This window comes from Dama dama, chromosome 6, assembly GCF_033118175.1.
Source record: "Dama dama isolate Ldn47 chromosome 6, ASM3311817v1, whole genome shotgun sequence".
Taxonomy (NCBI): domain Eukaryota; kingdom Metazoa; phylum Chordata; class Mammalia; order Artiodactyla; family Cervidae; genus Dama; species Dama dama.
The window spans coordinates 20,471,069-20,484,362 of NC_083686.1; the positions used below are offsets into that span (position 1 = coordinate 20,471,069).

At 43.2% G+C, this 13,294-nt stretch overlaps 2 protein-coding genes across 5 annotated transcripts in view; both read left to right on the forward strand.

Moving 5' to 3' along the window:
- The window catches only part of RASGEF1B (RasGEF domain family member 1B), a 39,783-nt gene extending 33,029 nt beyond the window's left edge, over nt 1-6,754 (forward strand). For both annotated transcript variants that reach the window (XM_061145708.1, XM_061145707.1), the window contains exons 11-14: nt 243-338; nt 707-830; nt 2,632-2,704; nt 5,342-6,754. In XM_061145708.1, the coding sequence (XP_061001691.1) occupies nt 243-338; nt 707-830; nt 2,632-2,704; nt 5,342-5,366 (318 nt within the window). In that variant the 3' untranslated portion in view covers nt 5,367-6,754. The remainder of the gene's footprint in view (nt 1-242; nt 339-706; nt 831-2,631; nt 2,705-5,341) is intronic.
- Nucleotides 6,755-6,832: 78 nt separating this feature from the next.
- Nucleotides 6,833-13,294, forward strand: LOC133058763 (uncharacterized). Of its 3 annotated transcripts, XM_061145709.1 has the most exons (5): nt 6,833-7,390; nt 9,817-9,927; nt 10,199-10,352; nt 11,490-11,632; nt 12,971-13,294. In XM_061145709.1, exons 3-5 carry the CDS (start codon nt 10,232-10,234, stop codon nt 13,271-13,273), a joined length of 567 nt encoding a protein of 188 aa, XP_061001692.1. In that variant the 5' UTR covers nt 6,833-7,390; nt 9,817-9,927; nt 10,199-10,231; the 3' UTR covers nt 13,274-13,294. The 3 variants fall into 3 exon arrangements, 2 of the variants coding, with proteins under 2 accessions (XP_061001692.1, XP_061001693.1); XR_009693376.1 differs by lacking the exon at nt 6,833-7,390 and adding an exon at nt 12,123-12,250 and having other exon boundaries at nt 9,162-9,927; nt 10,199-11,632; XM_061145710.1 differs by lacking the exons at nt 6,833-7,390; nt 9,817-9,927 and having other exon boundaries at nt 9,946-10,352.

Below are 13,294 nucleotides of genomic sequence, written 5' to 3' on the forward strand. Positions count from 1 at the left end.
GAAATGGCTGTCATGGGAAGTCAACAAAACACTGCACCCATCCTAATCAATGGTAGCCTACTATGGGAGATGGGGAGGGACGGGAGGCCTGGCGTGCTTCAGTCCCTGGGGTCGCAGAGTTGGACATGACTGAGCGACTGAACAGCAACTGTGTAATCCCTTCATTAACATCTTGTATTGTTTGATGAGAGACTAAATGTTTATTTGCCCAAAACAAACCAGAATCTTTTTGTTTTCTCTAGATTGTGATACCATTCTTCAGTCTGTTAATCAAAGATATTTATTTCCTCAATGAGGGCTGTGCCAACCGCCTTCCCAACGGCCATGTCAACTTTGAGGTAAGGGTAGGCTGCAAAAATCTGAGCACAGAGAACGAGCCTCTCCACCAAGAGCAGAGAGGCCAGGCTATCTGAGCTTGATTCTGAAGTTCTCAAACCAGGTTTTCTCTTTCCTTGCTAATCTGTGAGAAGATAACAGTGATGAGTAGAATAAATTAGCTACACCATTATTATTCTTATCCAGAGATATTTGAGTAACTTTTCACCACTACTTAAAAATATCAATAGCTGATTTTTCTTAAATTAAGAAAATGATGTAGTTCAGAAGATTAGAAGCTAGAAGAGAACATTAAATGGAGTGGTTTCATCCAAGCTCATGATTTTTGACAACTGCCTTTCAATTCAACTTTCATTTGATTCTTTCATAGAAATTTTGGGAACTGGCCAAACAAGTGAGTGAATTCATGACGTGGAAACAAGTGGAGTGTCCATTTGAGAGGGACCGGAAGATCTTACAGTATCTGCTCACAGTACCAGTCTTCAGTGAAGACGGTAGGTAGCCTGTTAAGCCGTGACCGCTACCAGGATCTGTAGACCCTATGATCAGGAAATCAATGTATTAAGTGCTTGGTGTCTGGTTCCTTATGTAGTATGAAGCCTGTCTTCTGACCTGTTCCATCTTGAGTTTTCTGTTGCACAAAAAACTGTGTGATTTATCCCTAAAATATTTGAGTCAGGCACTCACTCACTATTCACCCACAAATAGTACATTTCTGGTTTAAACAAATTTTTATACTATTAGATCTGCAGAGCTTTGGGGCACAAATGGAAAGTTACTGAGGGATTTTTTTCCCCTTGTGCAGGCTTGCTTTAATGGAGAAAAAAGGTGTTTCATGACATGTTGATATTCAAGACAAACTTGAAAAACAAAGCAGTTGCTACCCGCTGCTATTTGTAAAACATAAACCGTGGAAAGTCTTAACCTGTTAAAACATTAGGGACTTTGAGGCAGAAACAGTGATTGTGTACCAAAAAAAACTGACAAGATATTTAAAGTTCGTAAAAGGCTTGGGAATTGATTATATTACTCTATTATAGCCTAATATTATACAAATCAATTGCACTATTAACTGTTTCTCATGGTAGATTGATAGTGTTTATAATAATGACTAAAGAACATTTTGAATTAATAAGATCTATTCCAGAGGGGGGCTTGATTGTTATTAACCTCTGAAGACAGGATTAATACCAAGCTTTTAAAGCTTTGGAAATCTTTTTGACTTAAAGGGAAAAACATTAGAACAGTGAAAAATTGACCTAAAGACTCTAACTTTTTGCCTGCTAAAAGGTCTTTTAAAAAGCTAATGGGGTCCAGGAGTCTTTTTAAAAGCCCTGGTGGTCTGGTGGCTAAGACTCTGTACTCCCAGTACAGAGGGCCTGGCTGCGATCCCTGGTCAGGGAACTGGGTCTCATGTGCCGCAGCGAAGACTGAAGATCCCATGTGGCACAGCTCAGAGGCGGCACAGCCAAATAAATCAATCAATCCAGCAGAAAAGGCTCCCCATCCCATTCCCCCTTTTTGTAAAGAGTAGAAATGTGAGTATATATTCCAGTCCTGTGACTTGCCTTTATAAGCTTTTTTTTGCCTCAAAAATTGTCTGAGTTACGGGCTTCCCTGGTGGCTCAATGGTAAAGAATCTGCCTGCCAATGCAGGAGATAGAGAGTCCAATCCCTGATCCAGAAAGATCCCACGTGCTGTGGAGCAACTAAGCCCGTGCTCCATAACTGTTGAGCCTGTGCTCTAGAGCCGGGGAACCGCAACTAGAGCCCACGTGTTGCAGCTGCTGAAGCCTGAACATCCCAGAGCCCATATGCTCTGCAACAAGAGAAGCCAGCACAATGAGCGCCCTCTCACTGCAACAGAGAGTTGCCCCCAATTGCTGCAGCTAGAGAAAAAGCCCACCCAGGCCAGCCAAAAATAAATAAATATAAATATATATATACATAAAGAAGCTTTAAACAAATAGAAAAAATAGAACCTGGGAGAAATGCTGTGGTCATGTCAGACTTTGCATGTCTTTCACAAGTATCCCTTTAAAAAATAATAATAATAAATTGTCTTAGTTAACCAAGTACCTTTTTGGTCTAGAGGCCCCTGGCGTTTTTTTGAGAGGGTCCAGCAGGGATAAAGTGGTGTTCTGTTTCTAAAGCTTCCCAATGGTAATTTGATGTTTTAAAGAGTGTGCTTTGCTGTAGGGTTTGGCTGAGGTTGAATGGGGGATGAGTGGAGGTGGGTAATGTATCGGAAGAAGGCTTCAGCATTCATGCATTCTTCCTTTTGGTTGATTGTAGCTCTCTACTTGGCTTCCTATGAAAGTGAAGGACCTGAAAATCATATAGAGAAAGACAGATGGAAGTCCTTAAGGTGAGTCTCATTGCTTTTCATTGCTGTGCAAATCTAAACATGTTGGCTTTAAGTGAAAAAAGCCACGGGCTTGCTGTAGGAAGTCCCTGCCTGCGTGTTGCAAGCCCTCTCTGTAGCTTATCTCTTGTTTACTGAATCTTTGTGGCTCGAAATCTCCATTGCCATCCTTCAGTTTTATCGCTCTTTTTTTTTTTTTTTAAATACTGACAGATATACAGTGACTGTGTGCTTCATTTTCTCTCCCAGTATTTTATGGGATGAGGAACTGAAATTTCCCCATGGTGTGTTAAAAAGGCCTCTGACACATTTTCTTCATCTAAAAGATAAGAATTGTTCTAACACTAAAATTTTATTTGACCTGAGATAAAAAAGACCAGTTGGTTCAGTAAATCTGAGAGTATCACTTATTGCCTCTATCTTGGTCCCCTCTTTGGTTTGAGAGAGAGTTAGGACTTGAAATGTAATCTACAATCATTTCAAATTTAAACATTTTTTTATTCTATTAGTATTTTTGAACAAAACTATGATAGATAAGTTTGTCTTTTAACCACTTGAGATGCTTTAGTGGTTGAAAGTAGCCCAGGATATGGAATTACTATAACCAAAATTGCTGTTTGTCAAATTTAAACATTTTTTTTATTCTATTAGTATTTTTGAACAAAACTAGGGTAGATAAGTTTGTCTTTTAACCACTTGAGATGCTTTAGTGGGCGAAAGAAAGTAGCCCAGGATATGGAATTCCTATAACCAAAATTGCTGTGTGTGCATTTTTACTGAGATACTCTGGGAGCGTGTGCCTTTTGGTACCAGGCCCATTTTCTCTTCTTTCCAGAGTCATTTGGGAGCCTTCGTTAAACTCAATCAGGGCTAGGTTTTATGAACCAGGGTATCTAAGATATATTTGCTTTTGTGTGATTTTGTTTCAAAAGAAAATGTAGGCCTTCTTTGACCCTCTTGTAGAGGAGAGATGAGGTACAGAGGCATTGGAATTATTATCATCATTAGAACAAATCGTGGTAATAGACAAAGGGTTGGAGCGGTTTCTTCTTCGCCCTTCTGCTGTGTGAGCCCTTACGCTGAGCACCAGCTCCTCCCTCCTGTCTGCCGCAGCTCTGGACATGCTCTTGTGCTGTTGGGCAATGACATTGAGGGTATTGCAGATGTTGGGCAAGGCAGAGCACCCCCAAGGAGGATAAAAAAGAAGTATGCATGGTTCTTGCAAAACCACACATGCCAAGTGGATACTAAGGCTCATTAAAAGCAGAGACATCACTTTGCCAACAATGGTCTGTCTAGTCAAAGCTCTGGTTTTTCCAGTAGTCATGTGTGGCTATGAGAGCTGGACCATAAAGAAGGCTGAGTGCTGAAGAATTGATGCTTTTGAATTGTGGTGCTGGAGAAGACTCTTGAGAGTCCCTTGGACTGCAAGGAGATCAAACCCATCAATCCTAAAGGAAACCAGTCCTGAATATTCGTTGGAAGGACTGATGCTGAAACTGAAGCACCAGCACTTTGTCCACCTGATGTGAAGAGCTGACTCATTGGAAAAGACCCTGATGCTGGGAAAGATTGAGGGCATGAGGAGAAGGGGATGACAGAGAATGAGATAGTTGGAAAGCATCACTCAATAGACATGAGTTTGAGCAAACTCCAGGAGATAGTGAAGGACAGGGGAGCCTAACACATTGCAGTCCATGGGGTCTTAAAGGGTTGGACACTACTTAGCAACTGAACAACAACAACAAATTCTCAAATGATGTACCTACTGGAACTAGCAGTTCTCCCAGAAAATCTGAAAGACTTCAGCACTTAATATTTTTCTGTCCTTTTTTAAAATTTATTTTTAAATTATTTTTTATTATAGTTGATTTACAATATTGTGTTAGTTTCTGGTGTATAGCAAAGCAATTCGATTTTATATATGTGTACACACACATGCATATATATAAATATCCTTTTTCAGATTTTTTATAGGTTATTACAAAATATTGAGTATAGGTCTTTGTTGTTTATTTTATATACGGTAGTGTGTATATGTTGGCTTCCTCCGTGACTCAGAGGTAAAGAATCTGCCTGCAATGCAGGAGATGCAAGTTGGATTCGTGGGTCAGGAAGATGCCCTGGAGAAGGAAATGGCAACCCACTCCAGTATTCTTGCCTGGAGAATCCCATGGACAGAGGCGCCTGATGGGCTACAGTCCAGAGGGTCACAGAGTCAGACAATTACTGAGGCGACTTAGTGACCCTATATACTTTTATTACTTTAGAGATGTGGAGAAATTCCCAAACTTGAGTATAGCAAATCCCAGTGGATTAGTGACTTAGCATGCATGGACAGTGTGTGTATGTTACTCTAAAAGTCCTAATTTATCCCTCCCCCGCTTTCCCCTTTGGTAATCCTGCTTTGTTTTCTGTGTCTGTGAGTCCTTTTCTGTTTTGTCCATCAGTTCGTTTGCATCATTTTTTTTAGATTCCTCATATGCGTAACATCACATGATATTTGTCTGACTTACTGTAAACTATTTAAAAATCGAGCTTCAAACACGGGAAAGACAAAACTAGCGTTAGGTGAGGATTTTCATCCTCCTTCAGATCATCTGCTGCCTTCCTTCTGATCATGTCTTCTTCATTCCTCAGATCCAGCCTCCTGGGCAGAGTTTAACACATAGGCTGCTGGTCGCTGCTGTTGCTGCCGCCGCCGCTGCATCACATAGATCATCGAGGGGCTGGCCTTTGTGTTCGGGCCTCTTGTGCTACAAAAAAAAATCATGAAGTCCCTGCAAGCACGCTCCCTCAAGAGCAGATGGGGACCTTGCTCCCCGCAGCTGACAGATTGACTCAGATTCTGTGAGACTGAAATGTTCACTGAGGACACTTGAGAAAGAATCCTCTAAGGGTCCCAGCTCTGCAATGATTCATCTCCTGGAATTTCCATGTGAATCACAGCTCTGCACCTGGATGGAGCTTTCTTTTGTGTGTGTGTGTGTGTGTGTTTTTGTTTTTGTTTTTTTTTAATTTGGTTCAACATTTGCTGCTAATGGGACTTGCCCCGCTGAGGGCTGGCTCTTAGGAAGCCCATGTTTCTTTGTTAACTTAAAAGAAAAAGGGAGAGAAGGGAGGGGAAGCAAGCCTTCCTTTTAGATCCCAAACTGCAGCTCAGTGGCGTTGCCCCGGAGGGATCAGGCTGGCTGGAAGCCAACCTCGGACTTAGTTTCCCTGAGCTCGGGCCGTGTTGTGAATTCCCCTCTTCCCTCTTCCTACGAGGTTTTGAGTTGGCTGCTGGTTAGCAAACTCCTTTTTACCCATATAAGTTATTTAATATAATAAGCTCAACACTGTGGTAGGAAAATAGCCACTAGAAAAAAAAAGGCAGAGTTTGTCATTGGACTGCGTAACGTTCTAGAACGACTGTCTGTTTTCTTTGCCCTTCTGAGCTGTTTACAACTGACCACTGTGTTCTACGGATGTATTTTTTTTAGTAGTTTTTTTGTTACTTAGTTTTCCACAATGTGTATTATTTTTTCCTCTTGTAAATTTAAATTATCTGACTGTAAGGGTCTTGGGAGAAAAAAACCCCATGGTCTAATTACAATTTAATTTTTTAACAGTCTGTTATTTTTCATTACCTTTTGGAATCTGTTGGCAACTGAACATGTGAACAGAAAACAAATTGGTAAAGTTACCCCCTGCCCCCTACCCACTAGAGCAGTGAACAAAACAAATGAAAAACATCTTGCTGTTAACTCAAGAGGTCAATCTAATTGTGAAATAGTTCACCTTGTTAAACATCTAAACAAATCTGTAGTTGCTCTGCAAACAGCCATTATATTTATTTACTCTAGGAGAATCTGTAGAGTAGTAAACTGTGCTAATGAAAAAAAAAAAAAAAACAAGACATCATGTTCAAAACAGAGATGTATTTGAAAACTTAATGACATGGTTTCAAAAAACAGAGCATGTCTGTATACTGCACGCCATCTCAGCAGACCGAAAATGTCTCTAAGCTGTCCTTTTACAACCATCAATATATTTGACACTCTGCGGCCTGGAGTTGTGATGCCTTTCTTTTCTTTAATGGATGGAATTGATGGGGGAGGTAGGGGTGGTAGGGGACTGGAGTCTCAGTCATTCAACTCAAGTGACTGGCTGGAAATGTGTCTTGTCCTTGGGGAAGTGGCCTTTAGAAGTATGTGTGTGGATCCTGACTTTCTTGAACCCAGTCTTGAAAACAGGAAAGTGGTAGTTGCTCAGTTGTGTCCCACTTTTTATGAACCCTTGGACTGTAGCCCACCAGGCTCCTCTGTCAGTGGGATTCTCCAGGCAGGAATACTGGAGTGGGAGGCCATTCCCTTCTCCAGGGGATCTTCCCAACCCAGAGATCAAACCCGGGTCTCTTGCACTACAGGCAGATTCTTTAGCGCTGAGCCATCATTTAATAAGCATCACTTGCTAGACACTTCTGAATGTTTGGCATGGATCATCATCCCCACGCTTTTAGGTGTGGAAGCCGGTGCCTCAATAATAATGATGATTTGTTCAAGGCCATGTAGCTAATAAGAAATGCAAAGACTTGACCTAAACCTTCTAATTTCAGAGCCCAGACTTTAAACCACACTCTCCAGCCTTCTCAGACTTCAGTATCACCTTCAGGCTTTCGAGGAACACAGGGATCTTGTTGACTTGCAGGTGTGGATTTTGTAGGTCTGGGGCGGGGTGCTGGGAATGCTGATGTTGCTGGCCCTAGAATCCGAAGAGCAGCAGGGCGCCCCACAGCTCTGCCTCCCAATCCCGTCACTGCCTTTCCCTGAGCGCTGCATCTGCAGGTGTTGCCATGACAGCACCAATGGCCATCTTTCAACCACTTACGTTGGGGGGGAGTCTGCAAATGATGGGCTGCTGGCCAAATCTACTTTTATTTGAGCCACAAGGTGAAAATTGTTGGAAAAAATTGAGAAAAAAGTGTTTCACGATACATGAAAATGATATGAAATGCAAGTTTCCACATCCATAAATGAAGTCTTTGGGATACAGACACACTCACTTGCTTACACACTTCCTTGCGGCTGCTTTTGGCTACCAACCAGGGTCTTATAGTTGCAACAGAGACAGAATGGCCCACAAAGCCTCAGATATTTACTCCCTGCCCTTTACAGAAAGAAAGTTTGCTGCTGACCTCGACTCTCTTAACTGGTTGTTCTGAGCATTACAATGACTTTGCAAATATGCTCTAAGATGTTCTATTTAAGGCATTGTTGTTGTTGTTCAGTTGCTAAGCTGTATCTGACTCTTTGCGACCCAACGGATGACAGCACACCAGGCTTCCCTGTCCTTCACCATCTCCCAGAGTTTGCTCAAACTCATGTCCCCTGAGTCAATGATGCCATTCAATCATCCCATCCTCCTCTGTCGTCACCCCCTTCTCCTGCCCTCAATCTTTCCCAGCATTAGGGTCTTTTCCAATGAGTCAGCTCTAATGAGTGGCATTAGATACATAAATGGGGCTAGTGAACATTTTTTTTTCCTAAAGTGATAAGAGGCTTAACAAATTAGGGATTTTTAGAGATTATAAGGCTGTTTAAACAAAAACTCTTCATGGAAAGAGTTACCATTCTCATGCGTGTCTTTTGTTTTCACGCCCAGATAAGCCAGCGGTTTAAACTAGGAACTAACTGAGCCGCGGCAGTCATTCACCATTCTCCTCCGGGTGCCGCCCTCGGGTTTGGGTCTAGGTGCCTGGATCATGGCTGCGGCTGGATGGAAGTCTGGGTAAACACAAGTGTGAACGGCACCCCATAGATGTGGATTCCGATGTGTTCTGTTCAGGCACGCCCTGCATTCCTCGGCTGCGGTCTCTGAGCTGAGGCCTCACGTCAATCTGAGTTGGGTGGGGAAGGAAGAGAGCCCCCTTTCAGGATTTGAAGTGTCCCTAGTGTTTGAGGACAAACCCCCTGTGTTTGAGGACACAGACCCAGGTTCCCCAGCGGTAGCCCGCCTGGCAGCTAACAAAGAACATCATTGGAAAAGGGTTGCCTCGCGTCTGTCTTTGAAGGTTTTCAGCCTTCCCTCTCCACTGGCCCTGGCTCTGACACTCCTGCTGTTTCCTCTGGTACTTCTTGCACCTTCAGCACACTTGTGCTTCTTTCTGTTCTGCTGCCCGTTAGCCTCCTGCACGTAGAATCCCAAGAAAGCATAGCCCAGCTTTGGAAGCTGAGTCGCTCAACTGTGTAGGAATGTTCAGCTACAAACGATGGAGGTGCTTTGCCTTCCACTTCGGTGCGTTCTGTTTACCCTGTGGCCTGTCTCAACAAAAGCCTCTGCCTCTATTCCAGACATGTCTTGCTATTCTGATCGAGAGTGGACCGCTGGGGATAGAAACGTGGGCTAGAAAAGCTGATTTTTGCAGGGGGTGGGGGTGGGGGGAGCTAAGAGTTCAAAGGAATTCCTGAATTTGCTTCCTGGAGAAAAACGTGCTTAGTGACCTGGAAACTAACTAAACATATCGAACTCGAAGAGATTCTGATGACGACTCAATTAACTTTACCCTTAAGACATTTTGAAAAGGAAAGACTTTTGTCAGACCTGGGCTTCCAGAGTTTTAATAGAAAACTGGGGACTTCCTGGATAAGTCAAGCCAAAAATTTTTTTCTGGGTTTGAAAGATTAGGCAATAGATTCAGTTCTCTGCTTCATGTCATCAAGATCACTTGACACTACTCTGTGCTAACAGAAGAGATGTTGGGATTTGAGATTCAGGTATCCAAACGTTGCCTTTGTTAAAGGCTAGAGGCTTGTCATTTGAAACTAGCAAATAAGTCCGGATCCATGCAAAATAGACCCTAATTAAAAATCTGCCTTAATTCTGTACTTAAGAATCAACTTCTCTTAAAGGATGCATTTTTTTTCCTTAATGCAATGAGGATGTTCACAGGTAGTCAGTTCCTTCTTTAGTGCTAGCAGGCTTCGGCAGGTTTAAACCCCACTCCACAATCCTGAACCCTCCTTCATTTCACTAAGATTTGATCTAATGAGAAATGAAACATCCCAAAGTGTGTACTCACATTCTGGATAGCATGAGATAGCAGTCTTAGAATATGCTTGTGTGTGATTCTCCAGGCAAGAATACTGAAGTGGAATACTGGAGTGGATTGCCATGCCCTCCTCTAAGGGATCTTCCCGACCCAGGGATCATCAAACCTGCATCTCTCTTGTCTCCTGCATTGGCAGGTGGGTTCTTTACCACTAGTGCCACCTGGGAAGCCCCAAAATATGGTTAGTTGTTAGCAAACTTAAGTTTAAATGTGCACATAATCCAACATGTTGGGATTTCTATGTAATGGTCTATGGAACACAATTTCCAGAAGTAAAGAAACAGGGAACTAATATTTCTCAGAATAATCAGGAAAATTTTGTGTTCCTTGAAGAGTGCCAAATCGGTGGGCTTTCTACCCTAAAAACAATTTTGCTTTCTTTCCCTCTTTCCACCTACGCTGCTCAGAGAAAATGAAAGCATGAAATTGTCTTTTCCTGGATGAGTCACTGTGGGAAAGTCCGTTCAGCAGTGTTCGTCCACTTGGTTGAGACACAGCAGTGGGAGGACCGTGGGTCTTGTTCATTTTTCACAATGCAGTTACGGATCCTCGTACGTGCAGGTGAACCGTGTGGGGTCTTCATGTGTGCTCAGGACTAAAACGGCGAATCCTGGAGCTGGTTACCCGTCTGGGAATTGGAGCTTCATGGGTTTTTGCTTTACTGGGGCTGAATAAATCCCAAGTGCCCCCCTATAATAGTTGGACTTTGGAAATGAGTGTAAATTTGAGTGATTCTGATCCAGTCTCTTGGTGACCCCAAGGACTATAGCCCGCTAGGCTCCTCTGTCCATGGGATGCTCCAGGCAGGACTACTGGAGTGGGTTGCCGTGCCCTCCTTCACGGCATCTTCCCAAACTAGGGATTGAACTCGCATCTCTTATGTCTTCTGCATTGGCAGGCAGGTTCTTTACCAATAGCGCCATCTGGGAAACCCAAAGAATGGGAGGGCTATGGGCTAAACCTCACTCTCCCCAGATTTTCTGGACTTTGGGAGAAGTTTGCCCCGCTTTGGGACCTCAGTGTCCTCAACTGGAAGTAATGGGTCTGGATTAATTGATGTCTGCTGTTCATGGTCTGAGAGTTTGTGGTTTGGGAAAGCACTTCCTCAGCTTACTGGACTAAGAGGTGGGTTAGCAAGTCAATACAGCATCCTGCATTTACCCTGCCAACCCCTTCTTTCTGCCTGGCTCTTTATTGTTTTGTTTGTTGTATCTGAAGAGGGAAGGGATAAGAGGATAACTGCTATTTGATTGGAGACAAAGAAGTTACAAAGGCTCAGCTCTCCCCTCCAGTTCCACTCCACACAAAGGGATAGGGTTCTTTACGGTAAGGAGTGATTGCTACCCAGACCAGAAACCAAAAAGTCCCCTTTGTGCAAGTCCAGTTCTGTGATTTCAAAGGTGCTAGATGAAGAAAGCATAGTTTTCAAAGACCAAAGACTACAAAAATTCTTTGTTGCATAGACTATATCTTTGCCACGGCAGCTGTTGGCAGTTACGCTGGTTTGTATAGATAAAATCTTAGATAAAGTGCCTGTTCACACCTAGTCATTTACAAATGAGTCAATATTTGGCTTAAAAGACCAAAACTCAGACTCATGATGATCAGAGTCCACTTCTGCATTTTGTCAATTTTCATGTCTTAAAAATGATTGGAGGCCTCCTCTGAAGACTCCTGAATTTGACATACCTTTTACAGGAAGTCCTACACAGAAAGAAACCAGCAAGGGCATGGACCAGTCATGTGAGTGTGGATACCTTCTCTCCTTTGGCTACAAATGCTCCCTGAATCCTAATCCAAGAAGACCTGTGCAAAAGAGAAAAGATCAAAGGAAGGAACAGGTAAACAACTCAGAAGAGAGAGAAAACTGTAGAGGGATATGTAAATGACAGAGCTTTGGCAAGTGGAAGAATTTGGAAAGAGATGTAGCATTAGCAGTGTTGGAGCTTTTGAAATATTCAGACACTGAAGATCTAATAAGAAAACGAATCAAGGAAGTCTGTCCTCTTGGGAAACTACAAGCTATTTAGCTACTAAAATTAGTATTAGGGAAATGGATAGAACTAGATAACTAGGGAGGATATTTTTAATTACAGTAATTTACTGAACTCCATAAAATAAAGTTTATAAAATTCTGGAAAACAGGCATCACCAAACCTTCTCCACCTATTCAAAAATTATCAAGGCCTTTGTGCAGGGCAGAGAAGAGCTGGCAGGAGGGCATGCTTTTTCAGGTAGTTTAGACTCAGATGGGAAATAAGGATAACCCACAGGGTTCCTAGATGCCCCCCTCAAAGGCTTAAGATTTATAAAATGCTCTTTTTCTTTCAGGGTGTTCACTTGGCTTACAGATAAACCCAGCCATGCTGCGATGGCCAGCTACACAGTGGGATAAATGGGATCCCTTAGCTCTGTTCTTAAACTTTATAAGGAGGTGGGGGTGCAGGCCTATGACCAAGGTACGCTTACAAAGAGAACTTGCAATATTCAGAGATTTCAGAGTATGGTGCAAAATTGTTCTTGGATTTTTCTTGAGTAGTTTTTCAGCCTGTACTCTGTTAATCTGGAAAGAACCTGAAAAGGGTTTTACATTGCCCTCATGGAAGGCAAGAAGCTTTCCAGGTGGTGCTAGTGGTAAAAAAAAAAAAAAAAAACAAACCTGAATGCCAGTGCAGGAGATGTAAGAGATGCGGATTTGATCCCTGAGTCAGGAAGATCCCCTGGAGAAGGGCAAGGCAACCCACTCCAGTATTCTTGTCTGGAGAATCCCATGGACATACAGAGCCTGGCAAGCTATAGTCCATAGGGTTGCAAAGAGTTGGACACGACTGAAGCGCCTTAGCACCTGGAGGGCATGGGGCTTCCCTTCAGATGGTAAAGAATCTGCCTGCAATGCCGGAGACCCAGGTTTGATCCCTGGGTCAGGAAGATTCCCCCTGGAGAAGGGAATGGCCTCCCACTCCAGTATTCTTGCCTGGAGAATTCCATGGACAGAGGATCCTGGAGGTTCCCAGTTCCTGGGGTCACAAAGAGCTGGACACGACTGAGCAACTAACATACATGGAAGGCATGAAGGAAGATAGTTCTGTAACCGCTAATATCAGGGGAACCACTGACTGAAACTGCCTGCATTTCGAGCAGGCATAGTGATAACCAGTTGCATTAATTATCTTAAACAGGAGGTCCTGGTAAGGGATGTGGAACGAACAAGCTACCACCAACCGGAAGAGTTCAGGAAAGATCAAAAGGAGAGTGGAAACACCAGCCTGCATATGCTCCCAACCTCCCAGAATCCTCCTCGCTGGAATCCATCTTGGCTGAGTGATGCATGCGCTGCCAGGAAGGACCCTGATGGGCCAGCCAGAAGCAATTCAGAAACGAGCCCCATCACCATAAAACCTGAGACAGCAAATCACGTGGCAGAGTGGTTCTCCTGGGTTCCCTTACCTTCCTGTTCTCCACCTAGCTGTCCTTCCCAATAAAGTCTCCTGTTTTGTCCTCAA